This window comes from Tachysurus fulvidraco, chromosome 22, assembly GCF_022655615.1.
Source record: "Tachysurus fulvidraco isolate hzauxx_2018 chromosome 22, HZAU_PFXX_2.0, whole genome shotgun sequence".
NCBI classification, from domain to species: domain Eukaryota; kingdom Metazoa; phylum Chordata; class Actinopteri; order Siluriformes; family Bagridae; genus Tachysurus; species Tachysurus fulvidraco.
Genome location: NC_062539.1, coordinates 18374911 through 18397410, shown reverse-complemented (window position 1 = coordinate 18397410; position 22500 = coordinate 18374911). Strand labels below are relative to the sequence as shown.

Sequence of the window (22500 nt, the reverse complement as noted above, 5' to 3'; positions counted from 1 at the left end):
TCACCTGGAACCAGGATTCAGCTATATATCCAGCCTATAATGAATAAAAGACAACAGGTCGTGGTGTGATGTTACTCCTTCCACCCCGACCTTCTTATATTCCAGCAAATACAATTTTTTTCTTTTACAAATCCCAGAACATACATTTTATCTGTTATATCACATTATTTTTATAAATTGGTCAATATTAGAGAGAGTATTTGGTATAAAACTTCCTCTGATTGAGTCCTTACTATAGAAACAATAACATATTCAAGCCTGCAATGTGATATTCGTACAGCTAGGACTCAATTTCTCCGATTTCTCTGAAATTCACCTTGTACCAGAGTTCATTCATTATTTATAACAGAACTTCCTAAAAAAAAAGGTTAACCAGTGCAAAGAAATATGTATTTTGGTCAGTTACTTTACACATATATATCGTACACATATGACACAATACCCAGTTATCCAGTTAATACAGTATAGAATCTTCTTAACGTTTGAGTTCCCATAATGTCCATTTCTTGTCCTGTGCCCCAAACATCTGGGCATCAGCCAGGCAATGCACCAGAACTAAAAATATCTTGGAAGCTCCCAACACAAGCAGCATTTTCAGGTAGCAGAACTGAGATCATTGTCTTCACCCTAAAGGCGTAGTTCTATTCGAATGGTGTATAATTGTGTACAAAAGTGTTTCCTGTTTACAATCACAAAAACTCATCATTTTCACAATTTCTGCCATTTTAGTAAAATTGTTCTAAAGGAAAAGCCTTGCTCATGTTGTAGCTTTATGTATTAGCTAACACATGTATAGCTAACATAGACACATGCCTCGATAGACACAAAGTTCCTACGCACCAAGGCTAACATTCTTTATTGAATATTGAAGATTTAACTGGAAAATGTGCTAATGCAAGAGAGTAAAACTGCCTCATGTCTGTAATGCACACCTCTACATGACGGGTTAGACAGCAGGGATATTATTACTCCCCATTTTCATCCTAAATTTGGACACCTGACAGTTCCCACTCCCCAGACATCCGGCTCTCCGGCGTGTGCTGTACAGGACATGATGGGGTGATGTGCTGCAGCCCGGCTCGTAACTCTCACCACAACAAACTTAATCATTTTTAGGTGAAAACACTAGATTATTAAAAATATTAACAAACTACTATAATTTATATAGTTTATATAGTTTAAAGCTGTATTTAATGTTGTGGATTGTTAAAACAAAAAGTTGCTTAACACATTTCTATTTAACCTGGTCAATAGAAAGAGTGTTTGGAGGATGACGTCATACTTCATACATACTGCATACATACTGCATACATACTGCATACATACTTCATACATCATGTGCTTCCTACAAGGTCTTGTCATTCTGCTGCTCAAGCTCCTTCATCATTAGAGGAAGACTCTGTCTGCTCTCCTTAGTGTACACAGTGATGCTGATATATTCCAGATACTGTTGTGGTCATCATTAACTTGGTTCTGATGGCACTGAGAGCTGTGGGCCTGGTGACGCTGGGGTCTGTTTTATAAGCCGTCAGTCATGAGGGGAGGTGAAATAAAACAAACCGAAGAACAGAAAGTGAAGTGTTATAAATGACTCGGACAATTAAGACGTAGGAATCTGAGTGTGAGTCTGCTACAGTGCTGAGCAGTGAGAAGTCCTACATTAACCAGGAATATCTGACCTGAAAACAGCGTCTTCATGAGTCGGGCTTATTGCTGAGCTTGTGCTCACTCAGGACAAGCTGCCGGCCACACTTCCTCTTAATTACTCCTGAAGGACAATGCCAGCCCCTCTCTCTCTCTCTCTCTCTCTCTCTCTCTCTCTGTGTCTGTCTCTCTGTGTCTGTCTCTCTCTCTCTCTCTGTGTCTGTCTCTCTATCCCTGTCTCTCTCTCTCTCTCTCTCTCTCTCTCTCTCTCTGTGTCTGTCTCTCTGTGTCTGTCTCTCTCTCTGTGTCTGTCTCTCTATCCCTGTCTCTCTCTCTCTCTCTCTCTGTCTCTCTGTGTCTCTCTCTCTCTCTCTCTCTCTGTGTCTGTCTCTCTATCTCTCTGTGTCTGTCTCTCTATCCCTGTCTCTCTCTCTCTCTCTCTCTCTCTCTCTCTCTCTCTCTCTCTCTCTCTCTCTCTCTCTCTCTGTGTGTCTGTCTCTCTATCCCTGTCTCTCTCTCTCTCTCTCTCTCTCTCTCTCTCTCTCTCTCTCTCTCTGTGTCTGTCTCTCTATCTCTCTCTCTCTCCTCATAGCTTCAACCTCTCTCCCTCTCTCTCTCTCTCTTTGTGTGTGTGTCTCTCTCTCTCTCTGTTTCTCTCTCTCTCTTTGTGTGTGTCTCTCTGTCTCTCTGTCTCTCTTTCTATCTCTCTCTCTCTCTCTCTCTCTCTCTCTCTCTCTCTCTCTCTCTCTCTCACACACACACACACACACACACACACACACACATAATATTATTCATGTACACTGGAATTACATTAACACATGTTACTAATACACATTACTGTGAGTTGCAAACCTGATTTTAATCATTGACAAGATGAAGTTTCATGAAGTAAAGAGGAAACTTTACAAATGAAGTCTTAAATGCTCCATAGGGTTAAAAGAGAATTCAAACTTTTTCATTAAACTGATCAATTTAAATATCATCGTGACAGATAGAGACGTTAGCGTGATAGAGACGTTAGCGTGATAGAGACGTTAGCGTGATAGAGGCGTTAGCGTGGTCAAATACGCTGGTGCCTAAAATACATGAAATCTAAAAACATGAAAGATTCTTTCTGGCTGAATTTAGAGTAAAATGATGGCGTTTGTGGAACGTGCCTTTAGAGCGTAATACAAAATGGAGCCAGTTCACATCATCCCGGATCCCCTGACCTTCACGGGACGATTGGGGGGGGCCGGGGGGGGGGGGGTGTCGCCTCGGGGAAAAGCCAGTGTCAAGAGAACAGTAAGTGAGGGAGCGAGGCGAGGTAATAAGGTCACTGAGGTTGATGACTAATACTGTGTATGAAAACGATGGAAGGTCACTTCAGACTGACTTTAGTTATGTCAGTGTGCTTATAAACCCTGAGCGTTAATGTGTGACGTGTAACATAAGACAACAGAACGACTGAGACGAGCAGTTTACTTTAAATGAAGACGTGTGACAACGTGAGGCTCTTTCTGCAAACATGATACAGAATTACAGCAATTACTTTTCCTCTTACTGTAAAAACTAAACATGGAAATCATTTTGCTCTTCGATATAAAGCAAAAGCTGTCAGCTGCTTCAGCCATAGTGTTGTTGTTGTTTTCTATACTGTTGTTTTATTGGTGCTGGGTTCATAATGCATTTTAAATATATTTATACAGTGTTAAGTAACTGAACATGAGTGAAAAAGGGTTAATAACAGCAGTAGGATGCCTGTGTTAGGAAGATGTACATGTGTACATGAGGATGTCGGAGTCTCCAGCTCTGAGCAGTTCGGGGTCATTCTGAACCTGGAGCATGTTCTAAATGTGACATATATGTGGTGTACAGCTGGAATACACACTGTATAGAACACCAGTCCACACAAACATACATTCACACACTCATTGGGGCAATTTAACACATGGAAGGTTTTTAGAGGTGAGCAGAAGCCTGAGAACCCAGAAGAACCCCAGACAGTCATGAGGAGAGCAGGTAGACGTTAACTCAGGGGTCAGAATCAAAACATAGACTTACGGAGTTTCCGTACTCGTCTCTTTCACCAAGGTTAACTGTCTAATTAACAGCATTTAAAAATATAGACACAACACAGGAGGTGTTACAGGATGCTTATGACACCAGACTCATGTTTGGCTTTAAATGAGGAAAAAAAAGATTATGTAAGCATTAATGAGTGTTTTTAGGTTTGTTAACTTTATTCCTCCTTACAGGTTAATAACTGCTTTAATAATCACTGAGCCAGTTGTTTTATTATGATTTATTATGATTTATTATTATGACCCGAATCCTGCGTCCTGCACACGGTGTATTGAGCGTATTGAATATCAGCACCTGTTTAGGTTACAGGTTACATGAAGTGTACGGATGTAACTGGATACGAATTCATCGTTCAGATCGAATAACCCGTTCTGTACAACTCAAAACCCCAGATATAAACAGGAAGTGCACATTTCATTTTATTGCAAAATAAAAAAAAGTTTGAGGTTTTCAAGGAACTTGAGCTTTGGAGGACCTGCTAGCTGACAGTGCTGCCATCTTAACCTCAGGGGTTTTTATGCCTGGATTTTCTAATGCATTTTTTATAGGGGACATACGTTCATATATACGTTCGCCTCACACCTCCAGGGTTGGGGGTTCGATTCCCACCTCCACCTTGTGTGTGTGGAGTTTGCATGTTCTCCCCGTGCCTCGGGGGTTTCCTCCGGGTACTCCGGTTTCCTCCCCCGGTCCAAAGACATGCATGGTAGGTTGATTGGCATCTCTGGGAAATTGTCCGTAGTGTGTGTGTGTGTGTGTGTGTGTGTGTGTGTGTGTGTGTGTGTGTGAATGAGAGTGTGTGTGTGCCCTGTGATGGGTTGGCACTCCGTCCAGGGTGTATCCTGCCTCGATGCCCGATGACGCCTGAGATAGGCACAGGCTCCCCGTGACCCGAGAAGTTCAGATAAGCGGTAGGGAATGAATGAATGAATGAGATAATTTTTATTAAACCATTTCAGATTTCAATTCAAATCCAGAAATGGATGCTTACCTTGTTACATCCTGATGTGAGTAACATGCACGAGACAGAACACAACTTATGCCTGAAACCTTTTCCTGATTCAGGCGATTTTGCCCCACATGCTTCAGTAACATCACAAGCTGCTTTTGATCATTTCCCAGAACCACCTGTGCTTTTTTTTTCCTCCTCTTTCCCTCCATGTTGGAAACAACATATGGAAAGATTTCACCCTGGCCCACAACACCTGTCACTTACCCTTTCCATTTACGGAGGTGAGCACAGCTGACCCCAGCACAGAGCTAAACACGAGCCCCAAATTTACAGGAGTTTATAAACCAAAATTAATTGGTTGTTCTAGCCATAATTAGCTCGTGCCACACTTATTGCTAATCTGACGGTTGGAGTGCTGCCATCTTGGGCTCTGGACTGTGTCCAGAACACCGGTGGGGTTTAATCCATAAGCCAGGAAAGTCCTGCTTTAACACACACTGCCAAACAGCAACATTCCATAAACCCACCAGTGCTTATTAAAGATTAACACAGAGCTCCTGGTGGCCTACACACATTGTTCTCTAATTACCTAACATGACGTATTGCGGATCCTACCTAGCAGGACAAAGCAATGACTTTATATGTTGATATTTAAAACACACACACACACACACACACACACACACACACACACACACACACACACACACACACACACACACACACACATTACGACTACGAACATAAACCACAAACCTGATCTGGATCCTTGAGGATCCTAAGTATAGTTCCTTGAATTTCACCATTTTTGAAGAAAAAAATCTAAATTCTGCCATCTCTTTCTATTGTTCTCTCTCTCTCTCTCTCTCTCTCTCTCTCTCTCTCTCTCTCTCTCTCTCTCTCACTCTCTCTCACTCTCTCTCTCCCTTTGTTTCTTTGTATTCCCAGTTCTATTCTTCATTCCTAATGATGCACACAGACAGCGCTGATTTTTTGAGTCAGGTTTTTCACCTCCTGCCTCTCACCTACCTCTTTTTCCCCCAATTTATAACCTTTTGTCTTTTTCAAATCAATCAGCATTTTGTTCTAGAAGTTTTGATCAACTTCAGTTTGTTTCCAAACCAAAAACAACAGTAAAAAAAAACAATTCTCTGTATTGGAGACATTTTTACACATTTGCTTGTTCCTGGATATTGAGAGGACATCAATGTCTTTATATTTAGATTTGTGTTGGATTTTTCAGCTCAGCAGTTCATCACCATGTTATCAGTTTAGATCCTAACTCTAAACACTAGGTCTGTGCAGATAAAACAGTTCTACATCTTCATCTGATTGTTTTAATGTGTGTATTGTTTTGTGAATTAGTGACTCTGGTGACTGCGGCGCTGCTGTTTACGGCAAGATCACACTTTCTCCTTCAGCCCTGACCTAATTTACTTCCAAGCCTGCCAGCACAGGGAGGCACAGAGGTTGGGAGGAAAAGAGAGAGAGAGAGAGAGAGAGAGAGAGAGAGAGAGAGAGAGAGAGAGAGAGAGAGAGAGAGAGAGAGAGAGAGAGAGAGAGAGAGAGAGAGAGAGAGAGAGAGAAACACTGGTGCCTGTATGGTGCAGTCGATGGTGTGTCTTATTTACGGCAGAAATATTCTGGACTCATGCACTCATACTGCACGGCATCCAGTTGCCGAGTGCCACCTTGTCTGCTGTGTGTGTGTGTGTGTGTGTGTGTGTGTGTGTGTGTGTGTGTGTGTGTGTGTGTGTGTGTGTGTGTGTGTGTGTGTCACTCTTGGCTGAGCAAGGAGCAATAAAGAGCTCATTTCTGTGGCTCCTTTCTCTCTTGCTCTCTGTTCAAGGTTGTGCTGACTTTGGTGTGTGAGATGCACACATCCACTGTCTCTTACACGATGATGAAAACATTCGTGTTATTTCTCACCACACTATTTCCTGTAGAAAACTACGCTGCCAGTTCCTGTGTTCCATGCTTCATATCCACTATGTTTGTGGCCAAATGCCAACGCTGGGGTTGTGCAATGGGCTGTGTAACGGCTGAGTCTTACTGCAGACAGCATCAGTTAAAATAATGACCAGTAAAAGGAGGGATGCTGAGCAGAATCCAGAGTGGATATCATCATAGTGACAACAGTTAGAGTTTAATCTTTAACCATAAAGTCATTCCTTTATTACTGTAAATAAAAATAAGCTGTGTTCTTTGGTTTCAAAAAATATTGAAGGTACACAGTTTATTATACTTATACCACTTAGGGGCTATAATAATAATAATAATAATAATAATAATAATAATAATAATAATAATAATAGTAATAATAATAATAATAATAATAATAATAATAATAATAATAATAATATTTAGACCAGAACATACAGTAAATTCACACAGCACTATGTTAGAAAACTGCAATCCTCCATTTTATTATTTAAGGTTTTCTCTCAGAACTGTTTCACAACTTTAATAACTTTTTAAATAAACATCGATATTTATATAGAAATAAAACCCTGAAAACTAAAGGCATCGATTTCACCTTAATATTCTCTGAATTATAAAACCATCTTAATATGGAAAGTTAAGCGCTCTTTAAAGGTTCTACGTAGAACCAATTTTTAATGAAAAAGGTTTTATTGGCCAAGTACAGAACCACAGGGTTCTAGATAAAATCCCAAGGAAGCATTTTTAAGAGTGTTGTGAGTTTGCTGATGAGACTGGAGAGAGTAAACTCCTTCTGATCTGAGCTGTCAGAGCTGTGTCTGTTCTGATCAGGAGCTTTCAGCTAAATCACTTATATATATTCATGTGATTAGATAAACCACAACAGGGTCTAGATAAGCTTCAAGATCTTCTGCTGAAAATGAGCTGGTTCATGTTTAGTAAACTGGAGTTGATGCTGTTAGTAAACTAGCTGTGTTTTTTATTGTTACCGTAAATTTCTGTTCTCAGATCTGAGTTCTGCTCCGGATCGAATCCGACAATAAGAGATATTTAATTAACTGAAATATTTATTTTTAATTTTAACTAAGCTCCAAAGTTTCATCCTGTCATGAACAACTATCCATCCATCCATCCATCCATTATTCTGTACCACTTATCACATCGCGTCTACCCCATGAGCACAGCAGTAGGACATCATGTACGCGTTAAATAATAAAGAAATGTCATGTAGATTATTTATTTTAAACTAAAATATATTTAGAGAGAATTATAATTGTGTAAATGATCGATGGAGATAAACACTGTGAGACAATGATCATGGGAAAGGAAGGAAATTTATCTTCTAGTTTAAAACAGTTCAGATGGTCGGATTCTTTCTCCTAGTCTAATATAGAAAGCCTTGCTGAAACAGTGATAAGACAAAAAAGTGTGTTGTTAATTAACACATTGATGCTGAGACGGCAACAACACATCCAGATGGCTGTCTGATTTCAGAAATAGCGTAGAATTAACAGACTTATGTGCAGTCTGTCTGCTGTGACACTGCGACTGAGGGGAAGACTTCACTTCAATCGGTTTACTTTCCTGTCTGATCCTCATACATTACAACCATCTTCATCAATCATCTTCATCATCTTTAACACAAAAGCATATGAAAGGATCTTAAAAATATTTATTTAAAATATGATTAGAACCCTCACGAGCCATATGAATGATTATATGCAGTGTATATTATAAACAAATAGTCAGTTTTAAAATGAACTCTATTTATGGGAGTAAACGTGTGTTTATAATTAAAAATATATTAAAAAAAACATTAAACCATTAAAAAAATACATGGACATGAGTGAGAGTTTCAGTGTGGTCTAAGTGTACACTAGTGTGTGTATCTAACGTTAACGAGTGTGTATCTAACGGTTTAATGTGAAGGCTGAGATGCTTTTCTGTGCACCACGGCTGAGTTACTACTGTACATCTTCCCAGCAGCTCAAAGTAACCTGGACCTCTAAACACTTGTGTTTGTGTTTCTCAGACCGTTGTGTATGGAATTCTAAGGAGGTTAGAAAATATTCAAACCAGTTCAAACCAAACCGACCAAAGTCACTGAAATCTCAGCGTTATTAAAAATGAACTTTAATTTTATATCTGTATGATTTCTGCGATGTCCTGCTCCACATGATGGGCTGATATTGATTGGTTGTTCCTAATAAAGTGGACGGCGAGCGTATATTACACTGGAATAAATAAAGGTTATGTAATGTTAATTATTTACTGAATGAACATTAAAAATATATATATTTCAGGTATTGTCCGGGATGCGGAATTTTCATCTGAAATACTGATCCACCATTTTATAAAGAAAAAGAAAAAACATCAATACTCATGTTGCATCATTCAACCGGGCACAATAAACCAGATCAAATGGATGAGTCGGAGAACAAAAGCCACAAAGGGCATCAAATAAAGGTGAGTGTGCGTGTGTGTGTGTGTGTGTGTGTGTGTGTGTGTGTGTGTGTGTGAGAGAGAGAGAGAGAGAGAGAGACAGAGAGAGAGAGAGATAGAGATAGAGATTGTTGCCTTGCCATATCCAGCTCCTATGCCACTTTCTACACCATATAAAACACCCCCCGTGAGGGGCATTAGACTGTCCACAACACACACCAAACACCAAACACAAAGTACACACATCCCTTTCACCTGCAGCTCCTTTCATCTCTTCATTAACATGGTCAATTGTTTATCAAAAGCCCGAGAGGGGCGAGAGACGGGCACATGGCCGTGAATTCGAAAGCGCCCATCAAACTTGGTTTTTAAATGCATGACAGGTTAATGGTAAGTTAGTGGCATCATTAGATTCTGTTCATTCACATTTAAAGCAGGGCCTCGGCTTCAAATGACTACTAAGCAGTCCTTATTTTGAGAGGTAATTCATATTGTAATTATATTTTCAATCACATTTCATTAATTAAGACAAGCCCGGCCATGTAATTATGCATTTCATCTTCTCCGTGATTTGTTGGAAAATCACCAGCGTCAGAGGGATCGTACGGCTGGATAATTCCTGTCGTCCGTTCTAAATGCTGATTTATGCCACAGTAACAGAGGAGATGAATATTTTATCCTGTCTATGCATCTGAGTGAGAAATATTGTCTGTGCTTTAAACAGAATTAGAAATGATGGATTCGATTGGTTTATTTGACTAGTGGCTTAACGGTCATGAGGAGACTGGAACAGGATCCGTGTAACATCCAGGCGTATTTTCAGCAAGTCGCAGAAATCCAGCGATTCCCTATAATGTTAATAGTATAATATTTTTGTTTGAATGCTGCGATATTTCAGAGGTTTAACACCCACATTTTATATTGCCAAGATTTCGGTTAATCAGCACTTCTCCACATCCAAAATCAGTACGAAGTCATTTGTATGTTATTGGGAACATCTCTGAATGTGGTTCACTGAATGTAGTTCAAATGTAGACCAACATTCTTTTGGTCACCCATCATGACAGCGACCGGTACGGGATGAGGACCAACGCCATCTTTTCACTGCAACTGCTGCCTTTTCAAACACACTTGAAGGAAATCGCATTCTTCACAAAATCCAGTGAACAGACCACCACAATGGTGTAAGGGCAGTGAGAATGTCATCTTTATCAGCCAGGCCGCATAAAATCACTTTTAGCTTTTGATCACAGTCACAGATAGCAACGGCATCATCATAACTCAAACCCACATCCTCCTGACAATAACCCCAACCGTCTCCCAAAACGTCTCCCAACCGTCACCCGACCGTCTCCCAAAACGTCCCCCAAAACGTCCCCCAACCGTCTCCCAAAACGTCACCCAAAACGTCCCCCAACCGTCTCCCAAAACGTTTCCCAAAACGTCCCCCAACCGTCTCCCAAAACGTCTCCCAACCGTCTCCCAAAACGTCTCCCAACCGTCTCCCGACCATCTACCAAAACGTCTCCCAAAACGTCCCCCAACCGTCTCCCAAAACGTCTCCCAAAACGTCCCCCAAGCGTCTCCCAAAACGTCTCCCAAAACGTCCCCCAAGCGTCTCCCAAAACGTCTCCCAACCGTCTCCCAAAACGTCCCCCAAAACGTCTCCCAACCGTCTCCCAAAACGTCTCCCAACCGTCTCCCAAAACGTCTCCCAAAACGTCCCCCAACCTTCTCCCAAAACATCTCCCAACCGTCTCCCAAAACGTCTCCCAACCATCTCCCAAAACGTCTCCCAAAACGTCCCCCAACCGTCTCCCAAAACGTCCCCCAACCGTCTCCCACTGAACACTCAATCTTAAATACACAGAACATTACTGAGTGTCATTTTCTCTCCATGGACCAAAATACTCCAAAAAAAGCCAACAGCTGCCCAAATGTATGCTAACAAACCTAATAACTACCGATTACTTCAGGAAATCAGCAGAATGACCCCAAACAGAGCACTGAAATTTGTACTGCTTAACAATCAGCAAGTCTGCACTGAGAGAAAAAAGAAGACAGTAAGAAGTAGAATTTATTTTTAGATTGTAAATGAATTGTAGTTTGTGTTCACACGACGTTTTCTCTTGCATTGGTACCACTCCAGCTCGTACAGTAGGTAGCTGTTGTTTCAGATGATCTTCCACAGGTACAGACCTCGTTATCTACCTGATTAGTGCTGCATTCTAATGAACGGAGCATAAGTTAAGTACATAAGCTTACTATTTAATCCTACTGTGTTATTAACTCTGGATTCCTTCACTAAATAAAACTGCCTGAGCTTTTCACTTCATCGTGTCGTTGTTGTTTTAAGGCGCACATTAAACTCTCCGCTGCAACACTGATGAACAGCGTGTACGTTAAAAATGTAAGAATATAAGAAGAAAAATCCAGAGAATGTGAAAGCAAGCGAAGCTCCGAAAGCTGGAGTTTGATTCGGAGAGACGATTAGTGGTTTTTGTGGATTCTTCTCAGAGACAGATAATCAAAAGTCAATCAGTTTCTCTCTCTATTAGAGTTTATTCCCTATAAACCAGTAGCGCATTATTTCACAAATAATATAAATATAAAAAATCTTCTCATAAAAGGACGTTTTGAAGGTGTCTATGTTTAACACACAGGATTAATACATTTAATATATATTTATACTATTATATATAACATTACATTACATTTTAATCTACATATACAATATTTGTTAAACTTAGATGTCACTGTAAAATAAAACCAAATAGAAATCACACGGAGAATCGAATGGAATCGACATGTTCATACTTTATAGAGTTTCAGGAGTAACACGGTGACGTGTGTGAAGTGTAACGTCCCTCAGTGCACAGAGGTTGTGTTAATAACATATTATATCAAAAAAATTAATGATCAAAAAAACGTTTTGTTTTGAAATCTATCAAAACTTTGAACAGTTGAATTTGACCTTTTTTTTTAATTTTTCATGAAATTTAGTTCTTAATATTAAACTGAAAAATCTCATTCTAGTGAAGGACAAATTTGCAGCACCATACTGTAAGTGTTAAGATTATAACTAACGTGTTTATTGTCTTACCTGAGACAAGTGAGACAGTGTCTTTCTCCCATGATACAACAGTGACGTACTCCTCCACCGAGGCTGGGATAATGCACTTGAAGACCGCTGTATTGCCTCTCATGACTCTTTGGTCCGCCACACGGACCGTGTAGGGTTCCCGAAATACTGAAATAAAGAAGTGAGGAAGCGCTGGACTGAAAATTTTATTTATTTTTATTTACAGTAATTAACATGGACATAAACCTGCAAGGAACAATTAGCTTATACAGTCTTTACTACACAATCATCATCATCACCTCCCTGAAACTACATGAGGAAGAAACCTTCATAGGAAAAAGACTCCAGTAGAGAACATCATCCTCATCTGAGGAACTCTGGAGATATAAATCATGTCCTTTCTACAACTGTGTGTGGTCTTGTGTAATTGTGTAACCAGGAGCTTTTCAGCAACGTATAAATCAACATCGTTTCTAACTTCATTACGGATTTAACACAAATTCCTTCCTGCTGAAGCCATCAGAGGTTCTATGACGGAGCCCTTTTATGACCATATCGATAATAATAAAGATATCAGTCACTGTTAAACTCATTATTCTGACCAGTAAGAGAAATGTTCGAGTTCATGATCTCTTATGGCTCTTATGGCTTTATTAACACTCACCAGCCTTGATGTGCAGGTCTTGACTCCTGATCTTCCCTGACGGATTCTCTGCTGTGCAATAGTAGGTGTTGTCATTGATTAGGTTACTAAAGCTGGAGGGGAGGAAGCCATAGATTTGCAGTGTGCCGTTCGGGTGCACGTGTCGGATGCCTGGCACATCGTAGATCTCTTCTCCGGTGGCCAGGTACCAGCGCAGCGTAGCGGGGGGCACGGCCGCTGCCGGACACGGCACCAGTGCCCCTGTAGTGCTGGAGAACACTACCTCTTGCAGAGATGCATTGACAAAATATAAGCTGGAATGTAGATCTTCACCAAAAACTAGACAAGAGGAAAAAAGGAAGAGTGTATTAATGTAGAGTAGGTGACATTATTGCTGTAGAGAGAAACACAAGTTTTCAGTCTAGAATTCGTACAGTAGCGTTCTACGGACAGAACCATCAGAACCGTCGTGTTGAGTAATGACATCAGGCTACGATCAGGACGTAATCATCACCTGCACTTCTCCTAACTGACGTTGTGGTTTTTATGGTGATGTTTTTTCCTTAGCGATGTCGTGCCACATGGATTAACATACTATGAGGAACAGCTGTAGATGGAGCGAGAAGTTCTGAGTGATTTTCAGATGGGAGTTTCATCGTATACACAACCGTCAGAGTCGTACAGTATCATCATTGTGTTGAGGTGTGATCTGACTGGACCTGTGTGTTTGGCTTGGAGACGAGTCGTTGTGTTAAATACACCACATTATGGTGCTTATACAATAGTCACTGCTCTGGGAGACATGGGTTAGTTTAGTCAAGTTCACACACATTCTTTGTATAGGGATTAAAGTATAAAAAAAATAAATGTATGCCCAAGACCAGGAACCACACACACACACAGACACAGACACAGACACACAGACACACACACACACACACACACACACACACACACACACACCACACACACACACACACACACACACACACACACACACACACAAAGACACACACACACACCACACCACACACAAACACAAACACAAACAAAAACACACACACACCACACCACACACAAACACACACACACACACACACACCACACACACACACAAACACACACACACACAGACACACGCACACAGACACACATACACACACAAACACAGACACACACACAAACACACACACACAAACACACACACACACACAAACACACACAGACACACGCACACAGACACACATACACACACAAACACAGACACACACACAAACACACACACACAAACACACACACACACACAAACACACACACACACAAACACACACACACAAACACACACACATACATACACACACACACCACACAAACACACACACACACACAAACACACACAAACACACTGTTTAAGCAGGATAACAATTATATTATTATAATTAGGGACAAATTAATTATTTACTGAGCTAGCATAAATAAATACATGGTCGATTTTTGGCTACACACAACGTTAGCTGTGCTTCAGTGAGAATAACAAAAGAACTAGCGACATATTCACCATGTTCAGGTGAACAGATCAGTCTCAGTTCTTTACATTAACAGACTCCTTTATCCAGAATGACTCCAGAATTTATACAACTGAGCAACTGAGGGGTAAAAGCCTCGGGCCCAGCAGTGGACCTGGGAAACGAACCCATTACCTTCTGATCAGAAATCCAACACCTTAACCACACAGCTACTACATCCCAAGTCTCACTTTTCTTGAATAAGAACAGGTTTTAAAACCTGATGTTAGTTCAGTTTATAATCATATCAGTTTAAATCTGGTTCATTATGTAATAGCATTATATTTCTATCACATGCTGCTTCTCAGCATTGTCTCAGTACAGGTTATAACACCTACAGTATGTTTGTTATATAACTTTCACAATGTCTCTAACGCGGTTGTCACGATGCAATCAGGTAAGTGGAAGAATAGAAAGCTAGAAGAAAAAGTTTATTTTATGCTTTGGGAAATTATTTAGATGTTTCCTGCTTTGCTTGTACTACATGAATGCAGCTGAAATCATTTAGACTTATCTGAGAAATACAAATATATTTTAAATATTTTACAGTGAATTTGTTCACCCTGAGTTTGTGATGTCATTCGATTCCTATGGAATTTCTACAATAATTTCACAAATGTGGGGGGGGTCACGGTGGCTTAGCGGTTAGCACGTTCGCCTTACACCTCCAGGGTTGGGGGTTCGATTCCCTTCTCAGCCTTGTGTGTGTGGAGTTTGCATGTTCTCCCCGTGCCTCGGGGGTTTCCTCCGGGTACTCCGGTTTCCTCCCCCGGTCCAAAGACATGCATGGTAGGTTGATTGGCATCTCTGGGAAATTGTCCGTAGTGTGTGTGTGAGTGAATGAGAGTGTGTGTGTGTGTGTGTGTGTGAGTGAATGAGAGTGTGTGTGTGTGTGCCCTGTGATGGGTTGGCACTCCGTCCAGGGTGTATCCTGCCTCGATGCCCGATGACGCCTGAGATAGGCACAGGCTCCCCGTGACCCGAGAAGTTCGGATAAGCGGTAGAAGATGAATGAAAGTGAATTTCACAAATGAATTTTACAAAATGGAAGTGCAAGCTCATGTTTTAAGTCCATTTTACATGAACTCCAGATACATCACATACATTTCTGTGCTTTCTTGCCTGTTTTATTGAATAGAACATACAGATATCTGCAGGGGTTTGAGCTTCTGTTTCTGGTTCCTAGGTTCTCAGGTTGCTAATTATGATACAAACTGAAACTGTTACACAGTGTATGTTCATCACCTCAACAGCACAGTGTGTGTGTGTGTGTGTGTGTGTGTGTGTGTGTGTGTGTGTGTGTGTGTGTGTGTGTGTGTGTGTGTGTGTGTGGTTCTTCTCAGATTTGCAGGAGATTTATAGGCTCAGGGTCACATTCTTGCCATGTCAATGCTGTAATGATGATGATGATGATGATGATTATTATTATGATTATTCAGTTTTATTCCACTGTAGTCTGAGGGTTCCCCAGAGCCACAACAATGCAAACACACGACTCTCAACACAGTTTTGTGGCTTATTGTGTGCAAGCTGTCTGTATTTGCATTAAAGAGAGTTGAACATTAACAGCACAGCTGCAAAGAAACTAGTAAAAAGATGAAGTTTCGGGTGCTTTATAAATAACCCTGAAAATGAAAACATTGCATTTTCAATCTCAGTAAAAAAGTCACCGCTCGGCCGTCGGTTCGTCGAACCTGTTCCAGTCTGTCCAGCTCTAATCTCACGTGTGAGTCTAACAGCAGAGGAAAACTGCAAGAGAGTTAAAATATTTCCCCAGCTGCTAATTGTTTAGCTTGTCCGTTGTACAAAAGGCACTCGGCGGAGACGCTACAGTGCCGCCATCGGAGCTTTCCTCTCAGCTTGGCAGTAAACGTCTCAGCAGTGACATCTGGCAGCGAGCTCCCAGAGGACGGAGCATTTTAGCACTTCATAAATTTCTAACAAGGTTTCAAATTGCAGCGGTTTCCATCCGTTTTTCCCCTCAGCCGCATTCTCTCATAAAGTAATATACACTAAAGTGCACGCACATGGGTGAATAGAGACATACTGTACACACACATGAGAGTAATACACACTAAAGCATTGTGTGACTGCTGATACACACACTTTAACAAACGGGTTTCATAAAGTTTTCTCTGTGTCCTAATACAAAAAAATGAGCTTTTCATCTTCTCAGTAGATGTAAATCCACCAAACAGTGAAAAGATCTTCCTGTTTTCCCGAAAGTCTTCAAGGACTTATTTGGTTTACTCCCATAATGCAGTGCGTGACGGACGTAGCGCCGTTTATAAAGGTTAAGAGTTCCATATAACAAAACACTGTCTTTTTACACAGCAGCATTTCTAACGTGTGTATTATAAAAGAAACGATGAATACGTCCACAAGGTGCACTTAATCAAAGTGAAATGAGCTTAAACATGTGAGCATAAAGATATACGATTAATAAGAAACAAATAAATAGCACATCTGTCTCTTTTTGTGTTGTTGAGTTGCTTTTCAGCTCACCGCCGTTGTAAAGAGCGCCTTAGTGAGTTACGGCCATTTACACAAATACACAATGTACTAAATGTAATAAAAAGTCACACAAACTTCACATGTGAATTTATTTTCGTTTGAGATTTTCTCAAAGTAATTCTCGTGTTTTTTTGTGGTTGTGGTCACATTTTACCTTAAAGGGACTCAAACAATTAATCACAATCACTTCAGATAATGTCGGCCAGCGTCGAGGCAAGGCGGTGGTTTATATAATAATACCTACAGGCTTAAATTCATCTCCATATAAATTTGTATTTAATAATGAGGCCAAAACTAAAATATCCACTTAGCAGCAGGTCAAATCTCACAACTGAAGTTCATCTCTAAAGGTCCAAAAGAAACGGCCCAATGGTCCTCATGATCTCGTTTTAAAGCCCTAGCCATGACTCCGCCCATCACCTTGCTGTTGCGCCCTCAGGACGAATTCATAATTGGCGTCATTACTCACGTGCTGAACCATAAAGACACTAAAGTGACACTGCTCAATAATGCATCGTCTGCATCCATAATTAAGTACGATTCCCCACCTATTTTTCAGTAGAACTCAATAAAACCATCGTCTTTACAATATTAAGGTTACCGAAGGTTCACTATTTTAACATTTTTGGCTGGATGAATTAAAGTAGAATCATTACAGCAGATTATTTTAAACCGGAAGCCTTCAGGCTCGAGAAAAACTCCTCAGTCCTGAAGTCTGAACAAAAACAATAATCATAAAATAATAATAATTTTGTTTCTTACGTAGCTATATATTATAAATTCATTGCTGAATGTAATTCTATAATTCATGGCGATTGGTTTTATTTTTAGTTTGAAAATATTTTGTATTGTGATTTTGTTTGTTACATTTTACCATTTAGAGACAGTTTAGTTTTTTTAGTTTCAATAATCAATGAATCAATATTTCATACGTAGCATCTTTAGCTAAGGGTCTCTTTAAGACCGCTCGGCCTGGATTGGAGTAAAGCTATGCAATCTTTACCGTTTATGCTAAAAAACAGCCTAGAATGGACATAGATGATTATGTTTCAGTGCAAGACTGGAAGCTTTGTCTGGTATAAGATCACTGTCAACAATCAAAGGCTCAAATATGGACATACAGACCGATCCTGGACCTGCAGGGGTTCTAAAGCTAGCTCAAGGTTACCCTATAGGGAAGGTTCCTGAACTACATGTCACCTTATAAAGTCATGACGCTCTTTAATGACTTACACTGTGCGATAGTCCATTTAGTCACTCGCACACCAAAACTGATCAATTGTGTTAGATGGGATCAGGGTTTAGCTTTGCAGAGGAAGTCTTAATTTTAGCCTACAGTGCCGTAGCTGCTGATGTCATGCCAACAGAGTGGTCAGACCATCGATACTGTCTGAGATGAGCTCAATACTCAAGTTGAGAAAAGCAGAAGCAGACACCAGGATTATATCAGAATCTCTTTATGAAAGTGGTGAACGGAGTAATCACGTCTGAGCTCTGCTTGTAGCCATGGATCCGCAGTACAACCACTGATAATCACAAACAATGATCATATATATGTTATTTATCTGATCCACAAAATAAGCTGCGATTAGAATTACAGCTACATAAGTTTTGCATCAGTACAAACAAGACAACAATAGATCGGAGCCCTACATGTTAGGTTCACTTTCACTTAATACTTATCAACTCCTTAGCAAGTCGTGTTCATGTGAATGTTTTCAATAACATGCCATTAATTGAAAAGATGCTGTTTATCTTTTTCAGTGATTTAGTACTGAAATACTTTAATAAGGTGGATGTGATGTGATGAGGTGGAGGACCGGTGCTCAGTCTGAAAGTATATAGACCATCAGAAAGGCTGTTCTTCAGCATTAATCTAATATTCTGACTGCAGGAATCAAAGTGCTTTTCAGTGTACTGATGGGAAAAGAGAGCAGGGTTTGTTTATGCCAGGAGCCTGCCAGTCCATATCTAGCCAACCTCAAAGTGAATATTCTGCCATTGTTTAAGTCCAGAATTCTAAAGGCAGAGCAGCTCCATGCATGAAAGCTTCACAAAAAAGATATATAGTTATAAACTGTTTTAATACTGCAACATACTGCATGGTTCTCAGAGGTTATGCAGAGTTAATATCGCTTTGGTAGCAATAATGAAGACATCAAATATTTATGAAGCTAGAGATTGCAGAAGAGTACCAAAGAAAAGAAAAGTCTGTCCTGTAGCCTGAATTAAGACAGAGCATGCAGTCACCCATGCAGTCACACATGCAGTCACACATGCAGTCACACATGCAGTCACACGTGCAGTCATACGTGCAGTCACACGTGCAGTCACACATGCAGTCACACATGCAGTCACACATGCAGTCACACATGCAGTCACACATGCAGTCACACGTGCAGTCACACATGCAGTCACACATGCAGTCACACATGCAGTCACACATGCAGTCACACATGCAGTCACACATGCAGTCACACTTACAGTCACACATGCAGTCACACTTACAGTCATACATGCAGTCACACATGCAGTCACACTTACAGTCATACATGCAGTCACACGTGCAGTCACACATGCAGTCACACTTACAGTCACACATGCAGTCACACATGCAGTCACACATGCAGTCACAGATGCAGTCATACATGCAGTCACACATGCAGTCACACATGCAGTCATACGTGCAGTCACAGATGCAGTCACACATGCAGTCATACATGCAGTCACACTTACAGTCACACATGCAGTCATACATGCAGTCACAGATGCAGTCACACATGCAGTCATACATGCAGTCACACTTACAGTCACACATGCAGTCATACATGCAGTCACACTTACAGTCACACATGCAGTCATACATACAGTCACACATGCAGTCACACGTGCAGTCACACTTACAGTCACACATGCAGTCACAGATGCAGTCACACTTACAGTCACACGTGCAGTCACACTTACAGTCACACATGCAGTCACACGTGCAGTCATACATGCAGTCACACATGCAGTCACACGTGCAGTCACACATGCAGTCACACATGCAGTCACACTTACAGTCATACATGCAGTCACACATGCAGTCACACGTGCAGTCACACATGCAGTCACACTTACAGTCATACATGCAGTCACACATGCAGTCACACATGCAGTCATACATGCAGTCACAGATGCAGTCACACATGCAGTCATACATGCAGTCACACATGCTGTCCAACTACGCATTAAGCTGCTCTCACTAATGTGCACTTGAGAGAACAATGACAAACTCTAATACAACAATTGCATGAAACTGAATTTCTTGCCCATTTTGCTACACCGAGAGTGTCCAATTTTATATGGAGAGCAAAAGCCACACCCGGGTCGACTGAAAGCCAAGATGAACTGATAAAAACAGGTGGAAACGGTTGTTACTCCAGCTTGAATTGAATAAAAATCTGGACCCACATTGGCCCATTGTGGAAAAGACTGGACACAGCAGATCTACTGTACACCAAAACATGAGGTTATAACTGTAACTGTAGTTCTGTAACCAACAAGAGGATGGTTGCCATTGGAGACTGGCGTTTTCCTGGTTCCTGTATTTTCTTGCCGAGACCTCACATGTGCTAACTAAATAAAATGCCAGTGTTATGTCAAGCATATCCTTTGGCCTTTCCTTATCTATCCAAGTGAGCCATGTAATAGTTGTAGAACCATAGAGACATTCAGAACTAGTAGAGGTTTTGTATAAAGGTTTCTTGCCATAATGCAGATACCATACTCTACAGAGACTAAGAATTATTCAGTGTGTTAACACTCAATCTGTAGTCCATGTGAAACCCCACGGTGGTGTTCTCAGCCTGCACTAGTATTCATCATTCTCTTAAGGGGTTCTGAGAATGTTGCGGCTTCTTGACATTCCCTTAATTCAGTCTTGCCTTGACAGCAGAGATAAGAAGTGCTTCTGGTTCATCCTCTTGGTATTGTCTACACAGCAGTCAGTCATTCAGGTCCAGGAGTATGCACAGACCCTGGTGTTACTCTCACTCTGATTGCTAAAGCTAAATCCAGTGGATCCTCCGGAATGAACAGGTCACTCCGTTTATTATAATATGAATCTTTCATTCGTGTTTGTTCACTTTTTTGCATCACATCTGGTACACGAGCTAAAATGATCATCCTTCCTGGATCGTGTAATTGGATCTGGATCTTGGACCTCTGTAGGGCGGAGGCCTGTGTTTGGTTGTGGCTACGGGTCTTTTGCTCACATGCTTTAGTTACAGAGAGGACAGCTATCACATGTGCAGAATGCACTGGGATCCACCCATTATTTCAGCAAATCCTGCTTTAGAGCTTTAGATATACGCTGTTATAGCACAACACCACCTTTGCATTCTGGGCATCAGTGCTGCACCACTGTGTTCCTGCTACACACAATGTAGCTGCATTCATTAGCTGTTGTGGCTGTTGTGAGTAATTTGCTGGCACAGAGACGTGTCACATATTTTGCTGTATCATATTTCCTCGACCCGAGTGTCATACGCTTGTCCAGGTACCAAAGGAATTCATTTACATTTCCTCCTAAAGACGTCGACCTTAAGTGTGAGCGTTTCTGTACTGTATTTGTCAGTGCGCTCAGTAAGTCTGTCCTTTTATCAGGTTACAAATTTAAAATGCTGTTGAATACAAATAAAACTTGTAAGTAAAATCAGTGCATTGTGGAAGAACCCAGTCTCTCATACAGTATGGGCAGGTGTACAATAACATGGATTAAGCACTTGTCCAGCCAAGTTTGGTAGAGATCCAGCTTTAATTTTGTCTTTCCAGCCCTAACACCAGCCTGTAGCACGTGTTCACGTTTCACACACTGATTTACTCTCAATGCCAAGCAACCCGCTGCTGATGTGGGTCTCACTTTCAGAAAATGAGCTGCGGGAACTGATAGCAGATCAGAGTCGGATTCTGTTCTATTTGAGAATCAGCACTTGCATTTGCCCCACGTCTGATACCGGTGCCTCAAAACTGTGTTCCTATGTAGTAAAGGTCTTCTTGGAATAGTAGCAGCTCAACAGTTTTAAGCCACAGCACCTCCATGCTAGCACTGTTTTACTCATGCGTAAGGTCATTAACACTAACTGCTCCAGGGATGCTGTGTCATGGGTGACCCTGTGATCTGGGATAGTGTATGTAACACATAAAGGCTCTATCAATCTGTCTTCTTCTGTCTCCTTTTGCTGCCATAAAGCAAAGAGAACTTACCCTTTTCTTCACAGTTTGCTCTGCAGCAGCAGCATCTTCTGTTCACTTCTTTGTGCCAGAGGATGGTGATGAATAGAAAGCGGTAGTTTCTTATTCTGTGTGTTTAGCACATGGCTAATGACATTTTGCTGCAGTTACAGTAGGGCAAGACTTTATAACAATGTAAGGCGAGATCGTGTCCATCAGGGTGGCATTGTGGCACACAGCTCCAGGGTTAATGTCTGTGTGATCACCTGGTAAAGATGAACATGTGACCAGGCCTATTATAATATTATTGATTTAAAAAAAACTAGCATGAAAATGACCATAGAATGCATGTTCGTGGTCATTTATTGTCAAAGCCATTAAACATCCATTTAAAACCCGCTCTCCGAGTGAGATTATGGTTCACTCATCTGTCGTT

General features: G+C 40.9%; 1 protein-coding gene across 1 annotated transcript in view; it reads right to left on the bottom strand.

The window, feature by feature from the left end:
• dscamb (Down syndrome cell adhesion molecule b) overlaps positions 1–22500 on the bottom strand; it is a 113818-nt gene that overhangs the window by 78691 nt on the left and 12627 nt on the right. The window contains exons 2-3 of the mRNA XM_027163526.2: positions 12793–13110; positions 12150–12296 (exon numbers count right to left, since the gene is read on the bottom strand). Coding sequence (XP_027019327.2) covers positions 12150–12296; positions 12793–13110 — 465 coding nt within the window. The remainder of the gene's footprint in view (positions 1–12149; positions 12297–12792; positions 13111–22500) is intronic.